Source organism: Eublepharis macularius, chromosome 5 (assembly GCF_028583425.1).
Source record: "Eublepharis macularius isolate TG4126 chromosome 5, MPM_Emac_v1.0, whole genome shotgun sequence".
In the NCBI taxonomy this organism is placed as follows: domain Eukaryota; kingdom Metazoa; phylum Chordata; class Lepidosauria; order Squamata; family Eublepharidae; genus Eublepharis; species Eublepharis macularius.
The window spans coordinates 130,716,463-130,743,854 of NC_072794.1; the positions used below are offsets into that span (position 1 = coordinate 130,716,463).

Sequence of the window (27,392 nt, forward strand, 5' to 3'; positions counted from 1 at the left end):
TGAACAAAACATTGAATATAAACATACTTTCCCTCCCTTTCAGTCCGTGTTTTTAAAACTATTGATCTGTATTTTTAATCAGCCCTCTGGATGTGGAGTGCTACAGATTACTTTAAAAGTTCATGGTTTTTTTCCTGCATATGCTATGCAGAAGAGACGAATTACAGTTTAGTTAGGAATTATTATTATAAGAGCATGTTTTGTCTGACATGGAACACTAAAGATGAAGAATCAGACTTTGAAGTTGTCTTTTCTTCCTATCACTAATATTTTAAACTAAATTCTGTTTTACTCAAGTGGAAAGGAGTATTCTGCTACACAGTGTAAAACAATGTTCTCTTTAGTCTTTGGTTTATAATCAGCCTACTGTATTACATTATTATTAAAATGGTGCAGCTTTGATCTAGATAGTAATTGCTGTTTTCTTGCATCAGATCCTGTAGTTGCCTCTCTTGCCCAAGACATCTTCAAGGAATTAGCACAGATAGAAGCATGCCAGCATGCAATGCAGATGAGGTTAATCCCAACGCTAGTCAGCATTATGCAGGCTCCTGCGGATAAGATCCCAGCAGGGCTGTGTGCAGTAAGTATGAGGGCACCTTCTCAAATTGGGAACGCATCCATGTAGTTTCCTATTTCTCTGTGTAAAGAACAGAAACATTTCTTCCTAAATTACTGAGAAAAATATATTAAATCCTGAAAGCACGTTATGTTTTAAGAAAAGTTGGTATGCATCATCTTTCAGGTCTCTTGGTAAGCCTCGTTCCAATAACTGTTTCCAGAGCCTGTCCATCAGAGCTTGCTTCTAAATTAAGAGGTTTATATAGAGCTAGAGACTAACACTTACTGCTACTGAAGCGACTGTCTTGAATAAGCCTAAATGAGGGTGACAACAGGCCAATCAGTTCCTTTTGAAGAATTTTTTCTGTTACACCAAAAATGTTAGATATAATTTCCAATTATGTTGACTTTCACTTGCTTAGCACAGGTACAGTGCTTCCAGTGGCAAAATAAAACCAGCTATTCTTTCCATGCTTGCTTTACAAAATACAGGAAAAGTTCACACTGCCTGGAAGGGGGCTGTGGTAGAGCATATGCTTGGCATGCAGAAGATCCCAGATTGAACCCATGGCATCTCCAGTTAAAAGGAGCTTGCTAGTAGGTGATACGAGATATAAGCCTGGGACTATGGAGAGCTGCTGCCAATCAGAGTAGACAGTACTGACCTTGATAGACCAATTTTCTGACTTTGTATAAGGCAGTTTTGTGTGTTCATGTGGTTTAGATGGAATGCTAAACTATGGTTCAGGATTGCTTGTGCAATCCTTTCTCCCCTTACAAGCTGCAAGCTAATTAGCTGCTTTCACGATAAAGCATAGTTTGCCTTTACATTTGCCAGCTGTGGTATGTGCTTGACCTATAAATCAGGATTTTGAATTTGGAAAAAAGCTGCTCTTTGAAACCCTCATCTGCAGGGCAAACACAAACCATAGGTTTGCTGATTTAGATATTGCAGGAAACTGCCATTTACCATAGAAATAGTGACATGTGAGTGGGAAGAGAGGAGGTATCATGAAGACCTGAAGTTTCTTAAGGGCTTATTTAGTTGTGCTAAACAATTGTTTGATGTTGTGCCTGAATCAAGCCACTATCATTGTTCTATGCTGTTACTTCAAAACTACTCACTTGTCTCTATATTTTTCTTTTTCAGACTTCAATAGATATATTAACAACTGTTGTGAGACATACTAAACCCCCTCTTTCAGAGCTGTTAATCTGCCAAGCTTTTCCTGCTGTGGCTCAATGTAGCCTTCATACAGATGACCATGCTACCATGCAGGTAATCTTCACTCGAAACAGGAGAGGGTGGTTTGAGGCCAAATGAGAGCCAGCATGGTGTAGTGGCTAGAGAATCAGACTAGGACCTAGGAGGCCCAGGTTGAAATCCCCAGTTGAGTCCTTGAATGGCTGGCTAGCTTATGTATTAATCTATCACACCTATATCCTCTTCTTTCTGGAAGTACCTGAATGCCAACATATGCTTCCAGATGCAGCCTACAGTGCAGATTTGTGTAGCGTATCTTCAGGTTGTTATCTGAATGTCCAAAACATGACTTCAAAACACTGTCATAAGTACTCCCTGCATGTAATTTTCACCAAATAAAAATGAATTGGGATCCATGTGCTTTTCAGAAATAAAATTGCTCACACCTGCTTCAACTGAGATGGTACTATGGGGGCAGAGACGACCTCTGATTTTATTAGAACCCAGCCTAGTTACAGTTGTTTGCATACTTTTCAGTTGCTGTGGCTTGAGGATGCGGATGAGCCACATCTATACCTATCCTGGTTTATTACTTTTCATAGGAATACTTGCAGGTGGGTAGCTGTGTTGGTCTTCAATAGAACAGCAAGCATCAAGGCCAGTTGCTTCTTGAAGACAAACAGGATTTTCAGGGTAAGTTTTGGGGAATCAAAGCTCTAATGAAGGGTGATTTGACTCTCAAAAATTTATACCCTGAAAATCTTGTTGGTTTTCAAGATGTTACTGGGCTCAAATCTTGCAATTTCATGGGAAGAGACTGCTCAGTCAGGCCCATAGGGTCAGCTAATGCTTCATTAGAGGAGGATGTGGTTCTGACTACCCTGAAAGAAGACGTTTGTGAAGCAACTGTTGAAGAAGCTATTTCTGGACCCAGCTGATATGTACTGCCACCAGTTGCAAATACCCCATTTGGAGGTGGATTGATAGATAGAAGCCATTCAGCTCCACAATTCTTTGGGATGAGACAGATTATCTAGACCCATCTCAGCTTGATTTCTAACCTTGTATGGAACTGAAATTGCCTTGGTTGTTAAGAAACAGACATGGAGAGTGTAGCTTAGTTCTTCTGTACTTCTTTTCAGTATTTGCTGCTGTCAACCCTTGTCTCCTGGACTGGTTGGCTGAAATGGATATTGAGGGCATGAACTCTACATTTCATTCTAGTCTGACCTCCATTTATCAGAAAGTGGTGCTTGGAGACTGGTGCTTGGCACCTGTGCAGTTCCCTCTTGTCACCCATGCTGTTTAGTGGGAGCGTGACTGCTTTGCATGCAGAAGGTCCTAGGTTCATTCCCCAGCACCTCCAGTTAGAAGAATTGGGTACTAGGTCATGTGAAAGACCTGTCAATTGAAGTAGACCGACTGACCTTGATAAACCAGTGGTCTGACTTCTGCTTCCAGAGTTTTGTAGTAAACTGTCATTGTATACTAGTGACATGCCACCGTACCTCTCCTTTCAGCAGAATTGAGTGAGATAGTGGATGTACTGAACAAATAATCTGAGGGTCATTGTCATGTCTGCACCTCATCCAGGCCATTATTTTAAGCTGAGATGTTACAATGAGCCATTGCTGTTACTATGAACCATTGTTTGATGCTGTACTTTCATGTCATATTGCCAATGCCATAAATTGCCTTGCTTTCACAGGCCTACTAAAGCCGCAGGTGCCTTATCGAACTGCTTTGAAGCTCCCAGGGCTTCTGACCTTGTAAACTGTTCGTTCTCATGAATCACTGTGCTTCAACTTTAATCTTAGGCCTTTCTAGTGTCTAGACTTGATATATAAACTATGAGAGGAGCACTCAAGACTGTTTTGCACCAAATGTTATGTTTTACTGTTGGGAAGGGGGACGGGTAGTTGTGCTCTATAAGAAGAATGGGTTTCACAATTTAGGTATTCCTGTCAACCTGCCTATCTGCTTGCTTTCTTCTGAGCAATCCTATGGACATATCTGTGGATTGGAATTGATTCCTGAATAAAGCCTTTCAACCAAGATCGTGGATTTTTTGCTGTGAGGGTACAGGGGTCTATCTGCCATGGCCTGTCATTGACTGACAGTCATACTGGCCTGGAGTAAACCGAAGTAACTGAGGTGCAGTTACTTTATATAACTAATCAGGGAGTAAGGAATCAACCTGTTCTGTATGGGGTTGTGCTTTCCCTGAAGGAGCAAATTCATGTCTTGATGTAGGTGCAGTTAAGTCTGTGTCTGCAGATGGACCTTCAGGTATCACCTATAGTATGAAAGCACTTTTCATTAAGCACCATCTGCAGCCCTTCCTTGAAAAGTGATATCCGGCTACAGATATCCATGCTCTGATTGCATCAGATTAGATTACTGCATTGTTTTTTATATGGGGTTGCCTCAGTTCAGAAACTTGTTCAGAATACAGGGGCAAGATTGTTAACTGGTGAAGACTGTAAGGGATGTAGCTTACCACTGATGAAATAAATACATAGGTGAACTGTTTGTTTCCAGGCACAGTACAGAGTGCTTGTTGTTACCATTAAAGCCATAAATAAGTCATATTATTATTTACTTATTCTTTCATACTTTACCTTCCTTTCCAATGTGGGGACCCAAAGGAGCTGACATTGTTCTTTTGTTTACTTTATTCTCACTGCTGGTGAAGCTACAGAACAAAAGGGTGCCCCCAGGAAAAAAGGACGACTCAAAAGACAGGAATCCGGGGAACTAAAACAGTAAACAGTCAATAACAATTAATATATATATTTACATGTGCAAAGTGCAAGTGTATACAGAATCAATACAAAGTGCATAAATAGCTGGCATTTATGGGGTAGTCTGTCAGTGAATAAATAATCACAGTAATTCCATATATAGTCTCAACTGGTGGACAGAGAGTACGCAGAGGTGGGAGAAAAGCGTCCTGCTTGAGCTAGAAATCAGTCCATTAGTCCATTAGTCCCCAGATGGAATAGGACGTGCCCAAAGGCACCTCTAGCCGACGGGCTTCTGCTCGCAATTTTCCGTTCCCGTTTCGGTGTTTCTTCTTCTTGGGCTAGTTTTAATGGACTGTGATAAAAATTATCATATAAAAATTTAAAATACATGTATTCCAATAAATTACTTACTATGCCTGATGTAATGTATAGTCATTTTACTTACACTCCGCAAGCGTCTCTCCTCACACCACACTCAGTTAGAACCACAATGAAGCCGACAGACACAGCAAATCAAAGACACACCCCATATTTAAAGTAACATGCCTTGAGTCACCTCATTAACACAATTTAGAGCTGCTAATTCCTAAAGGGGATCGAAGCTACCATCATGCAATTAACAAAGCAAAGTTGCAAATTATATGCTCATATACAGAGCAACATACAAAGAATATTCACTGAAAATCTATAGGTCCAAGGAGGATTCTCAAGAGGAGCTAAAAGGCTGACATCTCAAGAGTGAAAATGTTTACCCTTGTCCCAAGAAACAAGAGTAATCTATGGAAAGATTCAAACCACCTGGTGTTAAACTGCCTAGCATGAAAATCCATTTCGTTTCTAGTTGTAATAATTTTTTAGTCTGATCCAAGTTGGAGCATGTCTCCCCCACCTTCAAGACAGAGATCCGCAACTCATTGATGTTTGTGTGGCTGGTCAAAAAATGCTCTACTAAAGGAGCCTCTCTGGTGTTGTTTCTAATACGTGAGAGGTGCTCCTGTATACGCACTCGTAATTGTTGGGTAGTGCTCCCTACATAATTAAGGAGGCAGCTGCATTGTATTATGTAAACCACATTGGAAGACTTGCAAGTAGAGAAAGGAGGGGAGGGGCCTCTTCTTGATGGTAAAAGAATATCTAATTTAACCATCAGGTGGCATACGAAACAATCTCCGCAAGAGGAGTGTCCTACTGACAAGGACCGCACAGGAGCCTGCTGCTGGTATTCTGATGTTACAAGAATATCTTTTAGGCTCCTAGTGCGTCTGTATCCTATTGTCGGGTGATTTTCACACACAGCAATACCGCTCACTAGGTGCCAATGCTTCTTAACGATTTTATTGATGGAGCCCGCCATGGGGGTATATTCCAGTGCCCATTTGATTCTAGAATCCGTCTGACGGCTTTTGGGGCGGAGAAGTGTCTCCCAGGGTGCACACTCTGCCCTCCTAATGGCTGGCAATCTCACACCTTCGGGGTACCCCCTAGAAGCAAGGACTGAGTCCAGATACCAGCTATGTTGTCTAAAGTCATCATTGTTTGTGGAGTTGTGCTTGAGATTGCCAGCCATTAGTGCTAGGCAGTTTAACACCAGGTGGTTTGAATCTTTCCATAGATTACTCTTGTTTCTTGGGACAAGGGTAAACATTTTCACTCTTGAGATGTCAGCCTTTTAGCTCCTCTTGAGAATCCTCCTTGGACCTATAGATTTTCAGTGAATATTCTTTGTATGTTGCTCTGTATATGAGCATATAATTTGCAACTTTGCTTTGTTAATTGCATGATGGTAGCTTCGATCCCCTTTAGGAATTAGCAGCTCTAAATTGTGTTAATGAGGTGACTCAAGGCATGTTACTTTAAATATGGGGTGTGTCTTTGATTTGCTGTGTCTGTCGGCTTCATTGTGGTTCTAACTGAGTGTGGTGTGAGGAGAGACGCTTGCGGAGTGTAAGTAAAATGACTATACATTACATCAGGCATAGTAAGTAATTTATTGGAATACATATATTTTAAATTTTTATATGATAATTTTTATCACAGTCCATTAAAACTAGCCCAAGAAGAAGAAACACCGAAACGGGAACGGAAAATTGCGAGCAGAAGCCCGTCGGCTAGAGGTGCCTTTGGGCACGTCCTATTCCATCTGGGGACTAATGGACTAATGGACTGATTTCTAGCTCAAGCAGGACGCTTTTCTCCCACCTCTGCGTACTCTCTGTCCACCAGTTGAGACTATATATGGAATTACTGTGATTATTTATTCATTGACAGACTACCCCATAAATGCCAGCTATTTATGCACTTTGTATTGATTCTGTATACACTTGCACTTTGCACATGTAAATATATATATTAATTGTTATTGACTGTTTACTGTTTTAGTTCCCCAGATTCCTGTCTTTTGAGTCGTACTTTATTCTCACAACAGCCCTTTGAAGTAGCTTAAGATGACTCTCTAACTGGCCCAAGGTCACCTACCAAGCTTTCGTGGCAAAGTGGAGATTTGAACCTGCATTTCCCAGATCCTAGTTCAACACTCTAAGCACTGCACTACACTGGCTCTATATATTTGAATGTTTTGTCCTTAGAGTAGGGAGGACTATGTTCTTAATCCTGACCAAATAAAGAGATGTATAAGTCTGTATTAGAATTTACTACTGTTAAGGCTGCTGTAAGGAAGCTTTCTTTGCCTTTTAGGAAATGTAGCTTAAATTAGCTACATCTGTGAAGTCTTATATACTAGATACACTGCCTATTACCAGTGGTCTAAAAGGCAGATAGCAAAAAAATTGATGCTTGACAAACGTCTTAATTTTTAAACTATTTTATCACTTCTGATTTTGTTCCTTGACTGCTTCTACAGTCTCACCAATTTAACTTTTCCCTTATTATAGTGTTTGAGTGTCTGAAAGATACAGAACTCTCTGTAGTTTGAAGTTTTTAAAATTGTTTGTCTTCCTTTGTTCAGAATGGTGGCGAATGTCTGCGTGCATACATCTCAGTAGCACTGGAACAAATTGCACAGTGGCATGACGAGCAAGGCCACAATGGACTGTGGTACGTGATGCAGGTGGTGAGCCATCTTCTAGATCCACGCACCTCAGAATTCACAGCTGCCTTTGTAGGCAGATTAGTTTCCACATTGATTTCCAAAGCAGGGAGTGAACTGGGAGAGAATCTGGACCAGATTCTGAGAGCAATTCTCAGTAAAATGCAGCAAGCAGAAACACTCACTGTAATGCAGGTAAGGAAGCTGGAAACCAGAAGAAACTGATTATAAGTTGGTTAGATTAAGAAGCCTTATCCTTGTTAATTTGTGGGGGGGGGGTTGTAGTTTTACACAAATTATAGGCCATATAATTAGGTCAGAGTTGGTCTGTTTAGTAGTGATTACATTAATTAATTATAGAGCAGGAAAGCATTCTGGTTGTAAGTGGGTGGTCTCTCTGGATTGAATTCACAAATCTGTTTATCCATTGCTTCTGTGTAATATTTCCTATGTTTTCCAGGAATATTATATTGCAGAACAATTTGCCCTTTAATGCATAGAAACGCCCTTAGGACAATTGAAAATTTATAAAATTTGTTCATTATTACTCTTACTGAATAATTGGAAAATACTTGAGCAGCACATCTGCTAGAATTATAATTGGGATGCACCATAAGAGGTGGCTAAGGATATTTGCTTGATTATTTGGCAGGAACACAATAATGCTGTGGTATAAGGAGACTGGATACTTTATAATGAGGATATCATTTTCCCTTTGGTTTTTGTTTGTGTTTAGTCTTGCATTCGCTTGGTCACTTAATTTTTAATTAAAGAGTTTTGTTTGTTCAGTTTTAAGTATTGATAAAGCTGTTAAGCCCCCCAAAATACAGGTATACCTAAAAATACCTCCATTATTTTGTCCCTCTTGCAGTCTTTGATCATGGTGTTTGCTCATCTAGTTCATTCTCAGTTGGAACCACTGCTAGAATTTCTTTGTAGTCTCCCTGGACCAACAGGCAAACCTGCTCTGGAGTTTGTAATGTCAGAGTGGATGAGTCGACAACATTTGTTCTATGGACAATATGAAGGCAAGGTCAGGTAAGGAATTCCTGGATCACTGTATGTTCCCTAAAGACACAAGCCTGATTGTTCGTTCCTTCCTAAAAAGGATGATATGTCTCTCTAGAGAAACAAACTGGAATGCATGTGGATTCATCGTTGGTATTCCACAAGTCTTTTAAATGTTAGCTTGTCTGTCAGCTTGAAAATACCTGTCTTGTGCTTGACTTGTAATTAGGGTTGCCAGCTCCAAGTTGGGAAATTCCTGGAGATCTGGGGGGTGAAACCTGGAGAAAGTGGGGTTTGGGGAGGGAAAGGACCTTGGCAAGGCATAATTCCATAGAGTCCACCCCCAAAGTAGCCATTTTCTCCAGGTGAACTGATCTCTGTGGCCTGGAGACCAGATGTAATTCCGGGAGATCTCCAGCCACTACCTGGGGCCTGGCAACCCTACTTGTAATGGTGTAAAATAGGGTCAGTTGACTGGTGGTCTCAGGTTAAAACCGAGTTTCTTGTGGGTTTTTGATACCTCCCTCACTCCTTTGCCAACCTAGAGACAAAAGGGGGTATGAAGACAATGACATCTGAGGCAACAGAACCTGTTAGCAATTCACTTTAGGGTGTAGAGTGACAGTGAACCATCATTTCTGTCTGGCTTCTCAAAGTTACTATCCTTAAAAATGAGTTGCTGAACAGTTTCTTAAAGCCTCTGTGTATTTCATGAGGGAACATGGCATTAAAAAAACATTAAGATACAGAAGTTGGATAATATCTTTAGCTATTTGATCATCATCTGCTTGATGATTTTCATATTATACTGAGAGCAATGTATCAGCCTTAGTTTAAGATCTCAAGCATGATATTGTAAATCCTAATGAATGCTGTTGGAACAAGTAGAAGGTGGTGGTGATGATGATGATGGATTTATATGCCGCCCTTCAGGACAACTTAATAATCACCCTGTAAGGTAGATGGGGCTGAGAGAGCTCTGGAAGAGGTGTAACTTAGCCAAGGTCACCCAGCTGGTTTCAGGTGGATGAATGGAGAATCAAACCCAGTTCTCCAGATTAGAGTTCCTCTGCTCTTAATGACTACACCAAACTAGCTCTCAGTAAACTTTTTTTCTTCAGCTCTGTTGCCCTGTGCAAACTCCTTCAGTATGGCATCAACACAGATGACAAGCGGCTCCAGGATATCAGGGTAAAAGGGGAAGAAATATTTAATATGGAAGAAGGAATACGTACACGATCAAAAGCAGCCAAAAGTAAGTAATCAAAATGTTACCTTGAGACAGAATCAGCCAGGTATAAGAGATCTTTAAAAAAAAACCTTAAAATAGATTTTGGAAGTTGTAATCCTGGGTATTAAAATTTTCTTTATTTAAACTATAAACTACACACCACAACACAATAAACAACAAACATAGAGAACAAGAAAAAACACACAATTCTAAACGTAACACACTAACAATACATATATCTATAAAATGAAGAGGAAAAGAAAAAAGAAAACACAAAAAAACTCCTAAATTACACTACAAGTTGAGTTCTGATTTTCTCCGCAATAAGCGTATATCATTTCTAGAGTCCCACTTATTCTGAGTTAGTCACAAAACCCCTCTTTTTTTCTATTGTTTCTGTTTCTTAATCCATAAATCCAGATGTCATCAAATCCTTGTTACCCATTTCATGCAAAAAGTCTATTGACGGTTTCCGTTCAGTCAAGAAGTTAACTAATGTCCTTTCTCTAATTAACTCAGTAAGTTTTGCCATTAACGCAAACTCCAAAACTTTTGTCAACCATTCCTCCACTGTAGGCAATGTTGTAGTTTTCCACTTTTGTTCATAAAGTACTCTTGCTGCTGTAATAAAGTATAAAAACAGTGTTCTAAAACTTTTTTCCAACTGGCTGTCCATTATTCCCAACAGAAAAATCTCTGGTTTCAGCTGAAGTTTAATCTTCAGAATCTTCTGAATCGATGATTGTATCTGCATGAAGGTTGTAATCCTATACACTCAAGTCATATAGTAACTGAATGTATGGCAAAAAGTTTAGTCGGGTTCAATAAACAGTTCCCAAGGTGTAAATTCAAATATAGTAAAGACCTATTTCTTTATAAGAACATAACCTTACTGGATCAGACCAGTGATCCATCTAGTCCAGTATGCTGTTCTGCTCACCATCCAACCAGATGTCCTGGAGGCCCAACCAACAGGGCACCGAGGCTGACAGGTTTCAAAGGTTTACTGCCTCTGAGTATGAAGGTTCTTTTTACTCATGGCTAGTAGCCTTCGACGGACATGTTTTCCGTGAAGCTATCTAACCCTCTTCTAAAGTCATCTATGCTTGTATCCATCCTGTCAGTGAATTCTGCAATTTAATTACAGAATAAAGTATTTACTCGTCTGTCCTATACCTATCGCTCATCAATTTTATTGGGTGTCCCCAAGTTCTAGTAAGATCAATTCATACTATGATATTCTCTGTTGTTATGCGTGGTTGGTGAAAATTGAACAGTGAAGAAAGATAACAGGAAGAAAGTTGATGCATTTGAAAAGTGGTGCTGGAGGAGAGTTTTACGGATACTATGGATGGCTCAAAAAACAAGTGGGTTCTAGATCAAATTAAACCTGAATACTCCCTTGAAGCTAAAATGACAAAAAGGGGCTATTTTTTGTACTTTGGTCACATCATGAGAAGACTCGCTGGAAAAGACAATAATGCTAGGAAAGGTGGAAGGCAGGTGGAAGGAAAAGATCAGATGGCTTGACTCAATGAAGGAAATCACAGCCTCCAGTTTGCAAGATCTGAGCAGGGCTGTTAATGATAGAACTTTTTGGAGAATGTTAGTTCATAAGGTCACCATAATTTGGAAGTGACTTGACTGTGCACACACATACAAGGTCTAGAATTATGGTAAAGGAAGAAAAAATTCCCTCTATCCACTTGCTCCACCATATGCATAATTTTTAAGCCTCTGTCATGTCCCTCTTAGATTTCTATTTTCTAATGTCCCAGACTCAGATTTTCTCAGAGGAAATCATAAATACACATAGCTCTGTACTATCTCCTCATAATAGGACACAATAAGGAATGTAAAAAGGCTCCACATATCCAGTTGCTTAACAATTACAAGAGAGAGGCCTCAAAATACCTTAATCATAAGCACAGAAAATAGTGTCCTCTGCAGTTTTCCCTGCTGTTTCTGTGACTGATGGCTTTCTGATTTTTGAAATGTATTCTGTATTACGTTGATTTTCCTGAGAGATTTTAATTGTTTTTTAAAAAAACCTTGTTCTCTGTCTTACAGATCCTGAGCGCTGGACAAACATTCCTTTGTTAATTAAAATCTTAAAACTGATAATAAATGAACTTTCTAATGCAATGGAAGCAAATGCTTCCCGCCAAACAGCTGCAGACTGGAGCCAAGGTATTATATTGGTTTGACTTTTCTCCTTTTGGTGGTAGTAACCTTTTGATAATGTGTGACCATTGCTGCTTTTAGAACAGAACTTCTAACTAGATATTCCATTATCTAAGTCTGGAATATCTTTTCAAATATTTTGTACAGGAATTGTAGCTTCTTTGGTAATACGATTCTTGCTAAAAAATATACCTCTGTGTTTCCAGTTGCTTAGAGTTAGAATGTTTATGCCTTTAGTTTAGATCCCTATTTCCGTTGCTCCCTGACCAGTCCGCAGAGGAAGACCACATTCTCGTTCTCTCTTTTGAATTGGAACTCATTTTTATTTGGCTGCTAAGATTTTTGTATGATGCGGCTTTCCAAATTGCCCGTTTTGCTTATGATGACAGTTGATAGCTCCGCCCCTCACCCTCCTTCCGACTCCCTCTTTTCTTGATGTAGACCCTAGCCTTGAGCCTGGCTCCGGCCGGGTGCACCCCAAAGTCACCCAGCTAGTGGTGCGACTTTGGAGGGGGGGAATTGTAAGCAGTCGGCCTAGCCTCCGCCATCTTTAGTAGCCATTTAACATGGCTACTTGGGATATAAAATGAGGCAGGGTTGAAGCTTCTAGGCGCAGAGGTACTGGACGCAGGGGGTGGTGACGAAGTTGCTCTCACTTATTTGCCTTATATACTCAGGATGGTGTAAGAGGGCAAGGGCCAGGTGCTTCCCCTTTGCTTGATTGCAATGACACGCCCTCGATGTCCAGCTCTGTCCGCTGCTGAGCCTCCAGGCGTGTGCTCTGTTGCCTTTCCCAAACCGCCTTCCTCGCTCGAGTCTTCTATCTTGCTGCTGGCTCCAGAGGCTTGGATCTCTGGGGCGCTGGTTCCTCTTCCCTGCACGATCCCCCACCATCGGCCACTTCCATGGAGGGCCCTGGCAGCCCTTCGCTTGCCAGCTCCTCTGGTGCCACAGGCAGATCTCCCACCGGCTCCACCAGCTCCTCCACCCCTTACCCTCTGAGGAGGACTCACTGGCAGGCAGGGGGCCCAGCTGAGGCTGGTCCACGACACCATCCACCTCCCAAGGCCCCCTCTCCTTGAGCACTCAGCAGTGCCTGGTTTGCTGGGGTATGCCTGATGGAATCGTCGGAGAAGGCAAGGGGCATGGAGGTTCTCCACCGGCTCCCAGAACCTGTCTTCAGGTCCATACCCCTTCCATTCGACCAGGTACTGTAGCCACCCCTGTGTCTTCAGGAATCCAGGATCCAGTCCACCTCGTATTCTTCCTGTCCATCCACCAGGACGGGCAGTGGTAGGGGCGCTGGGTCGCTGAGTGGGTGTGGGGGTGCCGTTGACGAGAGCAGGGACCAGTGGAAGACTGAGTGGATCTGGAGTGTTGGTGGGAGCTCCAGGCAGTAGGCGACCAGGTTGACCTGCTCCACAATAACAATAACAATAACAATAATAATAATAATAATAATAATAATCGGTTTATATACCACCCTTCAGGACAACTTAATGCCCACTCAGAGCGGTTTACAAAGTGTCATTATTACCCCACAACAATCACCCTGTGGGGTGGGTGGGGCTGAGAGAGCTCCAGAGAACTGTGACTCGCCCAAGGTCACCCATCTGGCTTCGTGGAGGAGTGGGGAATCAAACCCAGCTCTCCAGATTAAAGTCCCATGCTCTTAACCACTACCCCAAACTGGCTCCAGTATAGGTCCAGTAGGGACCTATAAAGCGATGGTCCAATTTCCGGGACGGGCGTTGGGACTGGAAGTGCTTGATGGAGAGCCACACTGCATCGCCTAATTTGAGGACTTCTCCCTCCCGGCGGTGTCGGTCCGCAGTAGCTTTGTAGGCCTGCTTGGCCTGGTCCAACTGCTCCTGCAGCACTTGATGCAAGGCTTGAAGTTCCTGTATGAAGCTATTCGCGGACAGGACTGCCGAACCTGGAGCTGTCTGCGGAAAGTACTGTGGATGGTGTCCATAGTTGGCCAGAAAGGGCATCTGCCGGGTCGAGGAGTGAACAGAGTTATTATAAGCAAACTCAGTCAGGGGCAGCAAGTCAGCCCAATTATCCTGTTGATAATTAGTGTAGCACTGGAGGTATTGCTCCGATGTGGCATTTGTGTGCTCTGTCCATCGGTCTGGGGGTGGTGTGAGGAGGATAAATGGACGCGGGTACTGAGGAGAGTCTGGAGGGCCTACCAGAAGTGCGAGGTGAACTGTACTTCACATACTGGGAAACCCTGTGTAGATGGAAGATATGGTGTAGATATAGGCATGCAATGTCTTGGGCTGAGGGTGGTGCTGGACAGGGGGCAAAGTGTACCATCTTTGTGAATAGGTCAGCTATGACTGCAATACAGGTGTTTCCCCGTGACAGGGGAAGGTCCGTGATGAAGTCCAAGGAAACAGGGACCTCCTTGGCATGCTGGCATACGTCGCAGGACTGGACATAACGGGTGCAGGGTCTTGTACCACCCAAAGTGCCCAACCGGTGGAGCATCATGGACCAGCTGCAGCACCTCCTTTCGCAGAGTTCCAGGGGGAACGTAGACCTGCTCGTTGTGGGTTAGCAGGCCCTGTTGGATCTGGTACCCCGGTGAGTCCGGTTGGGCAGGGTCTTGTAAGAGCTGGACGATGCACCGGGCCCAGGGGTTGTCCTGTTGTGCTTGTTGGACCCGGACACGCAGGGAAGCAGACTCCTCCACTGACGCAAAGACTTCAGGTGGGAGGACAGTGGTGGCCACAGGAGTCTCCCCGTCCTGTCTGGCATACTCCGGCTTTTGGGACAGGGCATCCACCTGCTTGTTCTGGGAGCCAGGGACATAACGGATGATGAGCTGGAATCGGGCAAAGAACAAAGCCCAACAGATCTGGCGTTGATTCAGGTTCTGGGCGGACTGCAGTTGCTCTAGGTTGCCGTGGTCCAAGTGCACAATGACCAGGTGTTGAGTCCCCTCTAGATGGTGTCTCCAGGTTTCGAATGCAGCCTTGATCACCAGTAGCTCCCTCTCCCAAATAATGTAGTTCCGCTCAGCAAGGGTGAGTTGGCAGGAGTAAAAAGCACAGGGGCTCAGTGGACCTTTGAGGGAGAACTGTTGTGCCATGATGGCTTCCAGCGCAGTGTCGGAGGCATCTGCCTCCACAATGAAGGGTCGATTCGGGTCTGGGTATTTCAGGATGGAACTGGTTGCGAAGTGGTTCTTGAGGGACTGGAAGGCCTGTTGAGCATTCAGAGACCACGTGAAGGGAACCCGCGGCTGAACCAGCTGGGTTAGAGGAACACCCAGTGTAGCAATGTCAGGGATGAACTGCTGGTAGTAGTTTGTGAACCCCAGGAATCGCTGGACATCTTTTCGGTTCCTGGGGTTCTGCCAGGAGAACATGGCGTTGATCTTGGATGGATTCATCAGGATGCCTTGGGCTGAGACGCGTTGCCCCAGGAACTCCACCTTATCCTGGTCGAACTTGCACTTCTTGAGCTTGGCATACAGGCCGTGTCATCTCAGCCAGCAGAGTACAGTTCAGACGTGCTCGGTATGTCTGGCGGGGTTCTGGGAGAACTCCAGGATATCATCAAGGTACATGATGACGTAGTGGTCCAGCAGGTCATGAAACACGTCATTTAGGTACCTCTAGAAGACCAAGGGTGCATTACACAGGCTGAACGGCATGACCAGATATTCAGTTTGGCTGTAGCAGGTCCCAGAGGCCATTTTCCATTCATCCCCCTCATGAATCTGGATCAGATTATATGCCCTGTGCAGGTCGAGCTTGGTAAAGCAGACTGCTCCCCGGAGCTGGTCCAGGAGCTCCAGGATCAGGGGAAGTGGGTAGTGGTCCCGAATGGTGATCTGGTTCAGGGCCTAGTAGTCATGACACAGCCTGAGCTCCCCTCCCTTCTTTTTCACAAACAGGACCAGTACCGACGTGGGCAAGGTGGAGGGCCAGATGAAATCACGCTGTAGGTTCTTGGCCAAGAATTCCTGGAGTGCCAGGCGCTCAGATTTGGTCAGAGAGTACAAATGGGCCATTGGTGGGGGTTTATCGGGCATCAGGTTAATAGCGCAGTCATAGGGCTGGTGGGGTGGTAGCTAGTTGGCTCCTTTTTCCTCGAATATGTCTGCAAACTCGGCACAGTGGGATGGCAGCAAGGGCTCCTGAGGGCTTTGTGCTGGAACTGGTGAGCAGCCTCCGGGGTGGGGTGGGGGTTAGGGGGTTAGGGCCTTCTGGAAGGCAACCAGAGTGATCGGCGTTCCCAGTCAATGATGGGGTTGTTGCTTTTGAGCCAGGTCAGACTCAGCACAACCGGGAAGCAGGGCATCCGGACCAGACCAAACTGGAGTTTATCCCTGTGCCCCTCTGCGATTATCTCCACGGTCTCCATCTCATGGGTTACTGGGCCAGATCTCAGAAGCGCCCCTCTATGGCCTCCACTAAGGAGCTGACTGGCTTCTCGTGCATGGGGATGCAGTGTTGGTGGGCAAATCCTTGATCCATGAAGCGCCTGTATCCATGCCGCCGGTTGTTGCGTGGGTGGGAGCAACGTGTCACAAACGGCAAGGGCACCTGCTCTGATGCTGAGCTGCTGGGAGGAGAGAGAGAGAGGGTGAGTCCAGGATGCACCAGGGTCAAGAGCCAGAAAATCAGTCGGTCGGTGGAAAAAGCGAGCAGGAGTCTGAAAGCCAAGTCGGGGTTGAAAGCCGAGTCGTCAGTCAAACACGGAGACTAGCAAGGAGTAATCGAGGTCAAAGCTGAGGTCAGGAAACAGGAGTTCAATCCAAGCAGGGGCAAGAAACAAGGCAGAGTTGAAGCTTCCAGGCGCAGAACTACTGGACGGAGGGGGTGGTGACAAATCACTCCCATGCTCAGGTCTGCTCAGTGTTCACCTTGTATACTCAGGATGGCGTAAGAGGGCAAGGGCCTGGTGCTTCCCCTTTGCTTGATTGCGATGCCGCGCCCTCGGTGTCCAGTTCTGTCCGCTGCTGAGCCTCCAGGCATGCGCTTCTTCGCCTTTCCCAAACCGCCTCCCTCTCTCGAGCCTTCCATCTTGTTGCTGGCTCCAGAGGCTTGGATCTCCGGGGCGCTGGTTCCTCTTTTTCCCTGCTCAATCCCCCGCCATTGCCTGCTTCCACGGAGGGCCTTAGCAGCCCTTTGCTTGCCGGCTCCTCTGGTGCCACGGGAAGATCTCCCACTGGCTCTGCCAGCTCCTCCACTCCCTCATCCTCTGAGGAGGAGTCGCTGGCAGGCAGGGGGCCCTGCCAAGACTGGTCCACAACATACTGGATCTGAACTGCTGCTCCCTTGAGGCTGCTCCAAGCCTCTTGCTCTTCTGGCCGAGAACACTGGCATTTGAAGCTACTCTTTTCTCCCGCAGACTGGACTATTCTTCAAGATAGGTAGATATACTTTGCCCTCCCTCACTCTATTCCAACTTCTGACTAGCTTCCTAGGACTCTGTGTGCATGTAACCATTTTATTAATTACTCCTGTGTGTGTGTTTTCCCTCTTCAATAAAAGTTTGTTCTTTGAAGCTTAAAGCACCCATCTCGTCTGCTGTATTGGAAGGGACCCCGTAAAAGTTAATGAAAAAGATCCCGTAGTTACCGCCTCTCGCATAGCTGTCTTCCTTGCTGCTAATTCCCCCCGCTACTCTCTTATTTGCAAGGAGACCAATTCAGGTAACATCTGGCCAAACAGAACTGTTTTTAGTATACCTCCCTGTTAATAAAACTAAAATATAAATTATCAGTGATGAATGTTATTGCAAAAAATGTTATAGTTCTCATGGCATAAACGATTTATCTTTTTAAATTAACAGATGAATCCAATGATATGTGGGAAGATCAAGAAGAGGAGGATGAAGAAGAGGAGGAAAGCTTAACAGGACAACTATTGTCAGATATTCTTGCTACCAACAAATATGGTAAGCAAAGCTATTCATGGAAGTCTTTCTCCAGAGAGATTCATTTGTCCCCTTCGGTCATTGTCTTCTGCAAGCAGGTGAAGCTTTTTTTGTTCTGGCTGGAGTTTCCTTACTGGTTCTCGTTGACCCTTACTCCTGTTTATGGTGTTCTGCTTAAATTGTTTTTATGTGTTTTTAATCTTGTTGTTATTGTTTGCTGCCTTTTGAACTTTAATGTTGATGAAAAGGGCACTTTAAAATGTTTTAAATAAAGCTAAATAAAAGAACTTGTGGAAAATAACTCAAAGGGTGCTTGTACCACACCACTTGGTATAAGTACTTTACTAATATGAATAGCCAAGTGGATGGGTTCTCAAAATGGCTCAGACTTCACTGCAGACTAGGGATTCCTTCTACATAAATGTAACTGGGGGATCTTCAGACCTATCTCCCTTGGCCTTGTTTGTTGGTTCCTGGTTTACAATTCTAGCTTGCAGAGCAAATGCAAAGCACAGTTTGCTGCTTTGAACACAATGGCAGATTTTGTTTTGCTTTGAACCTGAAAATATCTAGTTATCTGGCTGCATTTTAGAGGAGGAGGTTGAGATTAGCAAAGCCTTAAACTTAAGTAGTTGTTTAAAATGTATACATCATTACACTAAAGTGAGGAATGCATATGCTTTATAAACTCAAGAAACTACAAACATGGATTTCATTATACAACTTGGAAGGGCTGGAATTCGCCAATATTTGGTGTTCTGTTCTTTTGTTGTCCGCTATTCTCTTTCCGTAGAATAACAGCTATCAAAAAGACACCTCTGAATCACACTTTTGTTTGATTAACAGATGATGATTATTACGAAGATGATGATGAGGATGATCCCGATGCCTTGAAGGACCCTCTCTATCAGATTGACCTGCAGGTAATGCTAAGTTTGTTTGTGTGTTGCACCCTACATCCTATTGCCCATTTGCTTGCTTTTTACTAACTTTCTTTTTGTTAACAGCTAAAATCATACTATTAAAGTTCTTTTCTCAGTTTTGTATTTTTAAAAAGATCCCCTCTTAACATCATTAGAAAACTGAAATTAAGTTGTCATGCTGCTCTAATAATGAGTAGCACTGTGGATAACGCTGAATAAAATTACATAGGTAAAGTAGTCATCAATAAATACAAGGATCCAGATGAAAAGATACTTTAATAATACACAGTGTCAGGCCTGCCTAGGGGATTCTCTCAGACTCTCCACTTCATCCAACACGGTTTTATGAGTTAAAGGTCTTTATTCAGATAAACCTCCCTAGAAGTGCTGTGTTACATAGAGATTGCCCAGAATGCTGAAGTACAGTCTTCCCCGATAGATATACTCCAGTTCCCCTCCCCTAGTCCAAATAAGTCAGTTGTAGTCAGCGAAAGTCCTGCAAAAGATGCCCAGCCGAAGTTCCCATACCTGGTTCCCACACAGCTGCACTGATAAAGTCTCTTAGCAAAGCATAGGCATAGTGAAGGAAGCTACACTACAGGAAGAAAGCCCATCCCACCCCCCACCCCCCAGTAGACATGCATTCACAGTTATTATGGCAGTTATTATGGCAGGCAGGCTGGCTTGCCTGCCTGACACACAGCTGTATGCTTCCAAGATAGTTCATTCTGTGATCTGTATTCTGAATAATGCCTGTTCTGTTGGGAAAAGATATGTAAGAGAAACATGACTAAATAGATGTTTTACATTAATGCATACAGCAGTATGCTGTTGGATTTTCAGACAGTATAGTGGATGAATTCCACATACTTTATCATTCTACTTCTGAATCTCCACAGTCAAACAGCTGAGGGGTTGGGGTGTGAGGATAGCAGTAATTTTGATCAGGAAGACGTTCAGAGAGGAGATAAAAGAAAGTTTTCTAGAAGACAAGAAATAATAGCGAGAGCATTAAGCTGCTGAATTTGGTTTCATCAAAAGTTTAAGAAAATTTAGAATAGTTAATGTTAACGCTGAAGTAGTGAAACCTACAAATCAAACATGGAGTTCTTTGAATCATACAAACTTTAAATACACACCTAATATGTTTGGCAACTTTTAATCTTTTATATGTTGTAGAATCTTTGCATGTAGAGAAAAAGAAATCTTATGAAAAGATTTGTAAGAAAGAATCTTATGGAAGTGAAAATAACCAATTTCCTCCCTTTTCTCTTAGGCTTACCTTACAGACTTCTTGTGTCAATTTGCACAGCAGCCTTGCTATGCAGTGTTCTCAGACCACCTCAATGAGAATGAAAGAAGAGTGCTACATGCCATTGGCATATAAATCCAGACCCTTGTGATCATATCTAGACAATATTTTTCTGGTTTGCTTCATGTTTTGTGAGAACATGAAACATCTTCCATAGTTCACCAGATATTATAGATGCGATCATCTTTATTTTGAAGTACTGCTCCCTATCATGATGTGGGTTAAGAGAAGGATTGTTCAGAGGCAACAAAACATGTGCATTAAGTTTTGCACACTGGATTCTCACAAGGGGAACATCTTATTCTTCAAATCAGCTTTGCAATAGACCATTAAAATAATGTGCCCCAATGCCAATTTTCTCTGCACCCTTGAAAAGGCACTCCACTGACTTCATAACACAGCATATTGGAACGAAGAAGACAGTATGGTTGTCTGTTGTTTGTTTGGATGTGTATAGAATGGGGGGAGTTTGTCCCACTTCACACTTGTGTAACACAGGGTAAATGATCTCAGTCTTACCATATCACATCTTTTTTAAGAGAACTATGAATCTTTTTAACAAAGAGACGCTTGAACGAAATGGAATCAACTTACAAAACAAGAGTTTGGATTAAAACCTGCAAAATAAAATTATTTTTTTCCAGTTGCAATTGGAAGTAAATTACTTCCACTTGGGTTTTGTCTCTTTCCCAGTTCTTCACTAAAGCTATTATTGCAGAACTTGCTACTTAAAACTCAGTTCCTGTGGTTACTGATGACTTGGTTTTGCAACCAAACAAACTTTTTAAATATGGAATCCTGATGGTATTTAACATGTCTACTTACTTCATGAATACAGTTCTCTAATACTTTTGCTTCCTTTCACACATAGGAATTATTCAGAACAGATAAACCCATAAATTAGTATGTGTATTTTTATAGGGGAGTAAAATTAACACTGACTAATCTGCAGGTACTGTTTGATGCATCTCACAACACCTCTTTGCCTTTTTCTCCCATTTGGGAAAAATTAAAATAAAATTGTTCAAATATACGTTGGTATCCTTCTGGCCTGAAGGGAGTGTCTGCATCTTTCATTTGTTCTTTTTAGGCAGGATGAGAACCACTGGATATATACAGCAACTTCTGTTCTTTGCATAACATGCTTTAAAATATAAATTTCTTTCTCTTATCCATCAAGTGTGGAAGTGAAAATTCTATCAAACAAGTTGTACTTGAGTATGCTGGCTTTTTATAACCTTATGTTCATGCATATGGTGCCTTAGAGGCATGGCAAGCCATTCCCTTCTCCCTGCTTAATTTAAGCAACTATTTGCATTTTTAATTATCTTGAGAGTGTAAAGAGTATTACACAATATCTGTTTCAGTGATAATCTGGGTGTTTTGCAAAAACGAACGCAGAAGCTTAGACTTTGTGAGCCTCCATGTTTTAAATATAGAATAGAGAAATGCCACACATGAAATCCATTTGGGTTTGATGCTGCATGCTATACATCCGATTCGTTGCTGTAAAATCTGAAACTTGTATCCATCATGCTTTCTCAGTTTAGCTACATTAATGGCTAAAACCTCATGAGTTCCTCTAGCACAAAGGAAATTATTTTAGTAACTTTTAGTTCAGTAGGGGGCAAACATTTCAGCTTTGAACTCTGGAAACTTGAACTGTGCAGAACATTTCTATAGGACTTGGAAAAAAGGAAAAGTGGGGGCTCGCCTAGCTTAACTTTAGAGAGTAGTGGCGCAGAGGGGGGAGGCAGAGAGAAAACAGAGGGACCAAATAAAGGAGTGCGTGTCCATGCCCCTTGCCCCATAGGATTTTTTTAATAGTTGGGCCAGGTTAATGGATATTTGTAGGCCCTTTGGAGTATACTGTGTGCAGGAAATATCCACTGCCTCAGTTTTTTCTTGGTTTTGATACTTGGTTTTTAAAGACATTTGTGCAAAAATTAGGCAGTGTGCTTGAGGAGAAAGATCACCAACGGATTCCCCCAGATGTTAGCATTCAGATTCCCCTTTTAGTATTGTGATAGGGGCCTTTTGGATCCCTCATATGCATTTCTGCCAGGCAGGAACAGCCTCATTGGAGCTGTATTCCATGTTAAAATGTTTGTTTTAGAGACTGTTGCCAGAGTTGTGAGAAATACATTTTTTAATTCTAGAAGTCATCAAGTCAAGAGTCACTGGAAAAAACAATAATGCTGGGGAAAGTTGAGGTCAGTAGGAATAGAGGAAGACCCAACAGAGATGGATTGACTCAATAAAGGAAGCCACAGCCTTCAGTTTGCAACACCTAAGCAAGGCTGTTGATGATAGGACATTTTGGACATTAATTCACAGGGTCACCATAAGTCAGAAGTGACTTGACAGCACTTAACACACAGAGAGAGAGAGAGAGAGAGAGAGAACTAAACATCCAGTACAAATCAATGATCTCTAATTCTGCAGTATAAGAAAGCTGTTTCACTTTCCTAACGCAGTCTACTACCATTGTGGCTTTTAAGACCATTGCATCATTGCAAAACAAATCCTATTAAACATATTGTATGGAAAAGTTTTGACTAAGTCTGTGGCAAAAGAGTTCAACTTGTTGCAAAATAGCATTTGGCTATGTATTGCTCTTCATTCCTATACTTGGCTTGGGCAAAGAAGCTGACGACACGCTGAACCAAATAGATGAATAGCCCCCTCTGTTGGGTAATAGAAAACCCAATGCAGCTTTCACAAGTGCTTTGTGCAAGTTCTTATAGATCAAGATTTTAAAGACTGGACTTTGTAAGTGATTTATGTTCAGTGTTGTGTGCATATAATAGATGATAAAACATTATTTCCATAAAGTACCCATTTTAAAAGGCTTTTTTGCTAGTAAAATTATATGTTAGATGTAATGAGAAGGGTATTCCTACCAGTCCTGTCATTACAGCCTACATAACTAGATAGGAAGGCAATATCGAGACTTGATCATTTGAAATTGAAGCTGAATGTTGAGTATTTTATGGAAATTTTGGCTTATCTGCAAAATTGACATCCTTTTAAAACTGAAAATTGCTACAAAATGTTGCAATTTTGAAATGAAATGCCTTGCTAAAAATTTTTGGTTAATTTGTTAAGATAGATGCCTTAAGGACCATTTTTGTTCAAAGTGGGAATTTTTTTAAAAAATCCAGCTAGGCTGAATCACAATAGGAATTTCCGGGTATCAGTTTTAAGACTGAGGCACATTTCAGATGTAGCAGCTGAGCAAACCCATGGTATAAGAAGCTTTAAGCTTGCTTGTGAAAACGCTTGTTCCTTTTTCCTGTGCTTGCGTTCTGCAAGATGCCAATCTTTGGGGCAAACCATAGGCCTGGGTGTGTTTCTTCAGTGCAGCAAGACTTCCACCAACACAGGAGACATTTCTCATGGCAGAGGAGGCTCTCGAATTGGAGGGACACAGCAGAGAAAGGAGTGGTGGGATCCAAGCCACTTTTCTCTTGGTAGGACTGAAGGTTGCACATCTGGCTGCACTGCACTATGCACTTCCCCTGCAAACTATTATTCTAAAATAAGATTCCACCATTGCTGAGAATTGTGGTTTGCAGGAAAAGAGCAAATTGCTGAGAATTGTGGTTTGCAGGTGTGAATGTAACAGCCAGCTATGCTTTACTATGAAAATGGAAGTAAAATCTTGCTGCATGTCTGGTGAGGTAGAAGGCAGCTGGATTCAAGTGAATCTGAAGTACCTTTATATAATGGAAAACTATGGCTTGCTGTTGCATGCCAAATAATTACATTTTTCTTCACTTCAGTTTCCTCTTAAAATGTTTAAGGAGTCTGTACTGTATGACCAATATTTATCTTAAAATTACAAATCACAGTAACTTGCCATCTTGTAGCAGTAGAAAAGAGCAAGAGTCCAGTAGCACCTATAAGACTAACAAAATTTGTGGTAGGGAATGAGCTTTTGTGAATCACAGCTAATTTCTTCTGTACTGGACTCTTGCTACAGACAGCTAACACAGCTACCCATCTTTATCTATTGCCATCTTGTGTTTGAAGTACATGAAACTCGGCCACACAACTCAGGAGATAACAGCTCAGGATAGCATATTTTATTTAGGGCATTAAAATACCTTTTGTTTCATATACAGGTGTTCCTCTTTTGTTTAGCAGAACATTACAACTACGAGATTTTTGCACAATAAAGAATGGATTTAGAGTGCCTCACTACTTAAAATGGATGCCTGATATACCTATGACAGACTTCCCTTTGGTAAAGGAAATAATAATGTAGATAATGCAGAAATTGCTGCTTCTTTCAAATGGCTGCAAATGACTGACAAGGCCTAGATCGACGAAGCTGAAGTTGGTTCCCAGTTCCCAGTTCCTTATTCGCAGTTCCTTATTCGTTATTCGCAAAGCCAAAGAAAAATATTGTGGGAAAACTGAAAAGCTATAACTCCAAAATGAAGTTTGCAGGGGCACATATTATACACCTCGATATTCAGAAGACTCAGTACTCTAAGTGGACCTATACTGGGTCATCCTACAAAACCCAGATCTTGAGTAAACAGCTTCAAAATAGGATGCCCCCAGAACATTTCAATAAGAAGAAAGGGGCAGCAGCTGCAGCAAAAAAATACTTTGGATCACCCCAAATCACACACCCCTGAACTGCAGAGACTGTCCCCTACAAGAGGACATGTGCTGGTGCGGATCCAGTCTCTGGTTCTGGACCTAAGGCCTCGAATGTGGCCTGTTCCCAAGCACCCTGTATTAGACATGGCTTTGAATAAGGAAGTGGTGAAAATATAAGCCCCTGCAAACCCAAATAATCTTTGGATCACCCCAAATCACACACCCCTGAACTCCAGAGACTGTCCCCTACAAGAGGACATGTGCTGGTGCTGATCCAGTCTCTAGTTCCAGAGCTGAGGCCTCGAATGTGGCCTGCTTCCAAGCACCCTGTATTAGACATGGCTTTGAATAAGGAAGTGGTGAAAATATAAGCCCTCTCAAACCCAAAACAATCTTTGGATCACCCCAAATCACACACCCCTGAACTCCAGAGACTGTTCCCTACAAGAGGACATGTGCTGGTGCTGATCCAGTCTCTGGTTCTGAACCTAAGGCCTCAAATGTGGCCTGCTTCCAAGCACCCTGTATTAGACATGGCTTTGAATAAGGAAGTGGTGAAAATATAAGGCCTCTGAAACACAAAACAATCTTTGGATCACCCCAAATCACACACCCCTGAACTGCAGAGACTGTCCCCTACAAGAGGACATGTGCTGGTGCTGATCCAGCCTCTGGTTCTGGACTTAAGGCCTCGAATGTGGCCTGCTTCCAAGCACCCTGTATTAGACATGGCTTTGAATAAGGAAGTGGTGAGAATGTAAGCCCTCTGAAACCCAAAACAATCTTTGGATCACCCCAAATCACACACCCCTGAACTGCAGAGACTGTCCCCTACAAGAGGACATGTGCTGGTGCTGATCCAGTCTCTGGTTCTGGACCTAAGGCCTCGAATGTGCCCTGCTTCCAAGCACCCTGTATTAGACATGGTTTTGAATAAGGAAGCGGTGAAGATATAAGCCCCCTGCAACCCCAAATAATCTTTGGATCACCCCAAATCACACACCCCTGAACTCCAGAGACTGTCCCCTACAAGAGGACATGTGCTGGTGCTGATCCAGTCTCTGGTTCTGAACCTAAGGCCTCGAATGTGGCCTGCTTCCAAGCACCCTGTATTAGACATGGCTTTGAATAAGGAAGTGGTGAAGATATAAGCCCCCTGGAACCCCAAATAATCTTTGGATCACCCCAAATCACACACCCCTGAACTCCAGAGACTGTCCCCTACAAGAGGACATGTGCTGGTGCTGATCCAGTCTCTGGTTCTGGACCTAAGGCCTCCTAAGTGGCCTGCCTGGAAAAAACTTGTATTAGACATTGTTGTGAATAAGGAAGTGGGGAACTATAAGCCCTCTGAAACCCAAAACAATCTTTGGATCATCCCAAACCACACACCCCTGCAATCCAGAGACTGTCCCCTACAAAAGGACATGTGCTGGTATTACAGTATATCTGAATGGGAATAATAGGAAAGGGCATAAAAATCAACACTCTAGTCCAGGCTCCAAATCTGAGCAGACTTGAGACCAGGGCTGCTTTGAGAGAGAAACTTTTCCGAATACAAGCTTCTTGGAGGCAGCTGAAAAGGGAGCTCACAGCACCAGAACCACTTTGGGGGGCAGAGCGCTTATATTTCCCCCACTTTCCCCCACTTTCTTATTCAAAGCAATATCTAATACAAGTTTTTTTCCAGGCAGACCACATAGGAGGCCTTAGGACCAGAACCAGAGACTGGATCAGAACCAGCACGTCTTCTTGTAGGGGACAGTCTCTGGAGTTCAGGTCTGTGAGATTTGGGGTGATCCAAAGATTATTTGGGGATGCAGAGGGCTTTTATGTTTCTCACTTCCTTATTGACAGCAATGTCTAATATAAGGTTCACGGAGAAAGGTGAAATAGTAGGCCTCAGCTCCAGAAGTAGAGACTGGATAAGAACCAGCACATGTTTTCTTGCAGAGGGCAATCTCTGGAGTTCGGGTCTGTGTGAGATGGGGTGATCCAAAGATTGTTTTGATGCATAGAGGGCTTTCATTTTCTCCAGTTCCTTATTTACAGCAATGTCTGATAGAAGGTTCTGGGAGGCAGGCCAAATAGGAGGCCTCAGCTCCGGAAGCAGAGACTGGATCAGCACCAGCACATGTCCTGTTGTGAGGGACAGTCTCTGGAACCCAGGTCTGTTTGATTTCTGGTGATCCAAAGATTATTTGGGGGTGCCGAGGGCTGTTATATTTCTGAGTTCCTTATTCACAGCAATGTCTAATACAAGTTTTTTTTCAGGCAGGCCACATAGGAGGCCTTAGGTCCAGAACCAGAGACTGGATCAGCACCAGCACATGTCCTCTTGTAGGGGACAGTCTCTGCAGTTCAGGGGTGTGTGATTTGGGGTGATCCAAAGTATTTTTCTGCTGCAGCTGCCGCCCCTTTCTTCTTATTGAAATGTTCTGGGGGCATCCTATTTTGAAGCTGTTTACTCAAGATCTGGGTTTTGTAGGATGACCCAGTATAGGTCCACTTAGAGTGATGAGTCTTCTGAATATCGAGGTGTATAATATGTGCCCCTGCAAACTTCATTTTGGAGTTATAGCTTTTCAGTTTTCCCACAATATTTTTCTTTGGCTTTGCGAATAACGAATAAGGAATAAGGAACTGCAAATAAGGAACTGGGAA

At 42.9% G+C, this 27,392-nt stretch overlaps 1 protein-coding gene across 1 annotated transcript in view; it reads left to right on the plus strand.

The window, feature by feature from the left end:
* Window positions 1–21,147, plus strand: part of IPO9 (importin 9) — a 61,972-nt gene extending 40,825 nt beyond the window's left edge. The window contains exons 16-24 of the mRNA XM_054980741.1: window positions 435–583; window positions 1,712–1,840; window positions 7,478–7,753; window positions 8,430–8,596; window positions 9,688–9,821; window positions 11,868–11,987; window positions 17,796–17,900; window positions 18,726–18,802; window positions 20,079–21,147. Coding sequence (XP_054836716.1) covers window positions 435–583; window positions 1,712–1,840; window positions 7,478–7,753; window positions 8,430–8,596; window positions 9,688–9,821; window positions 11,868–11,987; window positions 17,796–17,900; window positions 18,726–18,802; window positions 20,079–20,189 — 1,268 coding nt within the window. The 3' untranslated portion in view covers window positions 20,190–21,147. The remainder of the gene's footprint in view (window positions 1–434; window positions 584–1,711; window positions 1,841–7,477; window positions 7,754–8,429; window positions 8,597–9,687; window positions 9,822–11,867; window positions 11,988–17,795; window positions 17,901–18,725; window positions 18,803–20,078) is intronic.
* The last annotated feature ends 6,245 nt before the right edge of the window (window positions 21,148–27,392 follow it).